General features: G+C 44.2%; 1 protein-coding gene across 1 annotated transcript; it reads left to right on the top strand.

Moving 5' to 3' along the window:
• Positions 1-286: 286 nt before the first annotated feature.
• On the top strand, positions 287-2,331 carry LOC147465263 (uncharacterized). The gene is made up of 3 exons (XM_086519189.1): positions 287-742; positions 1,703-1,940; positions 2,055-2,331. The coding sequence occupies exons 1-3, from the start codon at positions 539-541 to the stop codon at positions 2,195-2,197; spliced, it is 585 nt and encodes a 194-aa protein (XP_086375315.1). The 5' UTR covers positions 287-538; the 3' UTR covers positions 2,198-2,331.
• The last annotated feature ends 3,403 nt before the right edge of the window (positions 2,332-5,734 follow it).

The raw sequence follows: 5,734 nt of genomic DNA, 5'->3' as shown, positions 1-5,734 counted from the left end.
TCGGGGAGCCGCACCATCACATGTGCGCACCCTTTGAGAGTGGAACTTGGTGTATTCGAATCCTAGGGGCAAAACATGCTGCCCATTTTCTTTTATCCTCAGCTTAATTGGACGATTCATATTGTTCGGCGATTGTACACCCTTGATCAGCCCTCAAACAAAGGGTGTCAAATAGTCACGAGGGGCACCCTAGGGAGGAATGGAAGAATGTTCGGGGAAATAGAGCAAGACAAACGAAGTTACTGTGCAAGGCAGTTAAAATTGTGTGCTGGGCAGCTAGGTGGAAGGATGATCCGTTTGACAGCTCACATCACTCTCGAAGTCTGCCCCTCCACTGACTGGTCAGTACCTGCTCTTTCCTCCACGCCTTTGTCGAAAACTGGGGCAAATACGACCTTCGCTTCTCTCAGCATCCGCAAGCTTTTCAGCCATGGCCCTGCACTGATCAGCAACCCAATTCCGTGATTCACCTCCAGAAAGTCTTCAATTATCGGGAAGAAAGCAACCTCATATTGTGTCGATATCGATTCTGCCATCCATGGAAACCGAGGTTCCAAATGGTGAAGCAGGGCTTCAAGCAGAGCATCCATGGAGCTCGAATCCCACCTCCTTCATCCATCGCACCCAAGAGTCTTTGTGGGTGAAGTCAGCGCAGCTTCAGAAGTCCCTACGACACGCATCCTCGGACCTCACTCTTTGGATGAAGAAGGGGAGCCCTTGGAGAGCTTTTCTTGTTTCTACTGTAAGTGCTATTTGCCTTTTTCCTTGAGATTTCTCATTCTGCCCTCATCTGAGACCGTTATTGAGGTGGGTTTTATTAAGTAGCAGTGTTTTTTCTAATGAACAGTCGAATCGCAGCCTTTTTGGAAATAGCAGATTTCCTTAGGGGGAGAGACCAATTGATGAAGCTTTTCTTTGCAGAGACTCCAGGAGGTGTGTGTGGAATTTTCTTTTGAGCTTGTATAGAAAGTGTGTTAAAATCCATGTTCATCCGCAAAAGAAAGTCTGGTGAAGGCTTGTAGAGATACGAACTGCAAATCGTTTGTCAAACTTGGGCATAGAGTGCCATTCAGTTTTCCTAATTCGGAGCTCTTTGCAGTTGTATCTTTTCGGAGTGGGGTGGATGATAAGGGTGTCCCCTTGTTATGGAGTGTACTATATGACCAACAATCTGGTGTTTGGGATAGGCAGCCGTGACGTATCGTGTTGTTAGGATGGTTGTTGGAGGAGGATAAGCCGAGAAGTGTTTTCTCCAGCAATGGGATTGTACTTTGATTCAAATTTTTGGAGATGTGTTGTTCAGATTTTTCCTGAAGGGCAATGAAGTAGTTGGCCCGGGTATATGATCTTTGTTTGTTATTGTATGGATGCTACTTATCTTCGGTATTTAGTTGTGTGAGCAAGTGATGTAGTGTTGCGAAGCATGTACAAGACTTTATTTTAACAAATTTATTTAGCAAATCTATGCTCATTTCTCGTGATATACGCTACTTGATAAGGTTGCACAATCACAGTGATCCGTCTCTATCTCTCCCCCGTCCATACACATACCCTCATAGTGCTGTGGACCTTAAGGTTGTGCAAAAGAAGCATATAAAATGTTGCACAAAAGAAATATTTGGAGAGCTTGGACTCTTGTATGTTTCATTGTAATATTATATATAGATGTATGGTGGCTAATTTCTCTGCTGTCATGCAACAGGTTGCCATAGTCTTGCTGTTAGCACTTGCAGGTGTGGGTACCTTCATGTTCTTCTTTTTGGCAGCAACGTTGAATGCTGTGGCAATTGGATTTCTTGCGTCCGTTGCGGCAGTGGGGGCCTTCGCTGCCCTTTTTTTCAGTTCCCTTATCGCTATCTACATCGGGGCCCTTGTCACGGCTGTCATTTTCATCTCGACCATCACCTTTATCTGTATTTGTGCTGCTTTAACTGCTGCAGGTTAGTGAGATTGTTCCTGACATATCGTCACCTGGTTTCAGCATATTGTTGTAAGTTTAGCGCATATGCCTTCTATGCTGCAGTGGTGTTGACACATCTGAGTTGCATGTGCAGGCTGGATTGCATTCTTGTGGGCCGTGTGGCAAGGACTGCAGAAGGGGACTAATTTTCTGAAGGGGTGTTTTGGATTTTCGGTCTGCAAGCTTCCCTCAAATGGTGTCATAGACTATCAACAACAATATGAGAAACCTTATTGAGTTGTGCACTCCATGGCATTGCCAAGGGTTGTGTAAAGCATATCTGAAGAGAAGAGCAACTGTGGGTGGGTAGGGCGGTTGGCTTTATTGATGTTTTTGGAATGTGTGAGCTCATTGGAGGCGGTGTTGCCTTGGGTGGGATGCTTTGGCTTATAACTTGTGAAGAGTTGGTTTGTACGAGTAAAACATATATGCTTGTATGTGTTTTGGCTCTTTTTCGCTATGCAATATGAGTGCTGCCATGCTGTACATCTTTGTATGAGTGAAACATATATGCTTGTATGTGTTTTGGCTCTTTTTTGCTATGCAATATGAGTGCTGCCATGCTGTATATCTTAGTTGATGCTTGGTAGTTTTTCACTTTATGTTCCAAAAATGCTTGGTGTGTTGTGACATGAATGTCTCTATAGTTTTTGGTATCACGTGTGGTTGTAAGGTGCTGATTGTTAAATATATGGAGACTTTGTGAGCTATTATCAACTCAAGGATTAGTGGAATACTTCTCCTTGTGGGTGCTGATTGTCAAATATGTGGAGACTTTTGTCAGTTATCAACTTCAGGATCGCAGAAATCTCTCTCTCTCTCTCTCTCTCTCTCTTTAAGGTCTCTTCGGATAGTTTCCTACTACGCGAAAACTCTCTCTCTCTCTCTCTCTCTCTCTCTCTCTCTCTCTGTGTGTGTGTGTGTGTGAAAGTATGTTACAGTGTATGCTTTATGGTCTAGGGAATGGCCCTTGGCTGACCATTCCCCGGAATCCGAGCGACTGCATGGTAACCAGCAGAGGCCAGGAGCCGTGCGGGAGCATGGATTTCGGGCGAATAGGGACCGTCAAGTGTCTGGGGGACGAGGCCTAGTACTCGAAGAGAAGGGGATAGTCGGAGGTTGCAACACTGCTGCAGATCAGACTTGAGACCACACAAGTCGGTTGTATGTTGAATTGTCGGCAGGAGATCAGAGAACACATGTCAGCAGGGCTGCAGGAGTTGTCGACGACCATCAGTGACTGCAGATCAGTAGAGGGGGCTATTAACAATACATTTCGCCTGCTGACGTGTAGGCAGCACATTACAGCAGCCTCGATCAGCACAAGCAGCTTCTGTTCCAACTAGTGAGGGGGTGAAAGATTAATTATGTTGTTGCTGTCGTTGCCAGGAATTCAACTGCCAACCACTTGCATTCCCCCGACCTTGACGTCATATTTCCATCTTGCTCAACACCCTATGAGCCTGCTCTCTTAGCTTAGCACAAGAAAGAGAAAAAACAGCTTGGTTTCTAGCTGACCAGATAATAAACCACATTCTGAAGGATATGTCAAGCAAGAAGACATTCTTGCATGACTAATTTGATAAGGGTGGCACTGTGTGAAAGGGATATACATTTGAAAATTCCTATAATATTTATTGCGAGTAGTCATGCAAATGCAATAATTTATAATACATGCACCCAAGGTGCAATTGATCTCATCTACTTTTCACGAATAATGTAAAGCAATGTAGGGTTCGTTGCATGTCTTATAGACCATGACATCTTGTACAAAGTTACATGTAGCTAGTGGACCGAGTTTGTGATATGGCATGTGTTACACAGCTCCATGCGTGACTACAAATTGGGGGTAGCTGGATAAGATCACTGAACAAGAGAACACATTTATTGCCGTTTGACGTATGTTATTTCCAAGGGATTTCAATCAGGGTCTCAATCAAGTAGCAAATTCTCTTCAACACCGCCTGAAGGTGAGGGTATAATGAGTGTGTTTTTGTGGCCATATAGACGGTATACTCAAGTTCGTCACCAACAACTGTAAAAGATCTTTTGATGCCTTTGACAACGATCTCATTTTTAAGAGAAATAGATTTGTTTTCTGCATTGAGCGTCTAATTTTGAACTTCCGTGAGTCCCGTGCTTTGAGCAGTAATGAGCAAAAAACAACTCTAAAGATCCATCCGCCGATTGACTACTTGACTTTGCAATGTTGGTGCATCTCCTTGGAGCTACACATTAACCAACTCCCGCGGACACCATATTCTGCGTTGATTTGCCGGTCATGAGAAATGTTTCTGTTTGTCTGCAGATCGTTTTGAAATGCTTGCCTCATCAAATTTTTAGATTGGCTATATATTATCAATGGAGGAGTGCGACTGAAGCCAACGGCTCATCAGACTATATTGACTTGCACTAGTGACAATATTCAACAATGTCTGCCACTAATCCCCTCACACTCCTTGCTAAAAGTGCAAGCAGCTAGCATTGAAGTAGTCGGTGGCTTAATTACTTTAGGATAACCATCATAAGCTTCGGTGTGATAGATCCTGCTATCTGTCCTCATGTCCACTTTGACGTTTACTCTTTCCATTTCTTCGGCCTCTACCGTCTGCATCGCCAACATCCGAATAGCACCAGCAAAATAAAGTGTCGAATGGGCCTGCGAAGGCAATGAGTTTTGGTGTTTCAACTCCAGCTGATTAGGCCAACCGATCATCGATTGAAATTTGATATCTTCTCTTTCAGTAGCTGCACTAGAACATTACCCTGCCATTGGTTGATTGCACGAAATATATGATCTTTGAGAATGCTCATCATGTCGGAAAGCATCTCCAGCTTGATGATCTGCGAAATATAACTGACTCCTTTTCGATTCTCCCCTGCTTGATGCTGCACGGGCAAACTGCGCAGAAAATAATTGGTGTGAATCTTGAGAATTAGGCATGGGGAGTTGGGACCTGATGCACATCATTTCCTTGAACATTGAAGGATGGCCGATCAGGACACAAGGTTGTTGAATCTGCATGAGCTATACTTGATATGACTAGTTGCGCTTGCAAAAACGAGTAGTCGAGCTGAGTAAGGTAGTTCATCTGGCCACTTCGATCAGCCTGTAGCAATTACTCATGGGAGTCAAGGTTTCTTTACCAACTGTAAACTTGCTGCAAACATTCACACGCAAGACTGTGTGTGAGGAAATTCTCTCTCTCTCTCTCTCGCGCGCGCGCGCGCTTGCAAAGAGTGGCCAGAGCAAAACCTGCAGACAAACTGCTTAGCAATTGAGCAACACAGAGTGCTTTTCTTATTTCATTCACTTGGTAGCTTTTCACGACATAGTTTTTTTTTAGAGCGTTTCATGGGAGCGATGTTTTTTTTAAAAAAAATTGAAATCTATTGCCACGTGTTGGCTATTGCAAAAAGAGCCTTGGGCTCACCAAGTAAAAATTCAATAAGCAAGAAGACTCCTATCGTCCCCTTCCAGCACTCTATCAAACACCCCCCCCCCCCCCCCCCCCCCCCCCCCCCCCCCTTCCCTCTTGGGATAAATTATTTCAAAGGCATCTTCAAAATATTCTAGCTTAGAGCGCATTCGTTGTGAGGGGAGGACCGATAATGATGCGCTCAACCTTTTTGTCATCATTTGCCCAATGAAGATTTTGCAAGGTTAACTTTGCCGTTTTTGGCAGAGTTATGCAAGGAGTCTTCGTTTGGGAGCTACTTGACACCATGGTAGAAGGTAGCAGACCTTTTGTAGCGAAGACACCAAAACCAGCT

Source organism: Adiantum capillus-veneris, chromosome 1 (assembly GCF_014529385.1).
Source record: "Adiantum capillus-veneris isolate H3 chromosome 1, ASM1452938v2, whole genome shotgun sequence".
NCBI classification, from domain to species: domain Eukaryota; kingdom Viridiplantae; phylum Streptophyta; class Polypodiopsida; order Polypodiales; family Pteridaceae; genus Adiantum; species Adiantum capillus-veneris.
The sequence above is the reverse complement of the archived record's forward strand: the minus strand, read 5'-3'. Positions and strand labels throughout refer to the sequence as shown.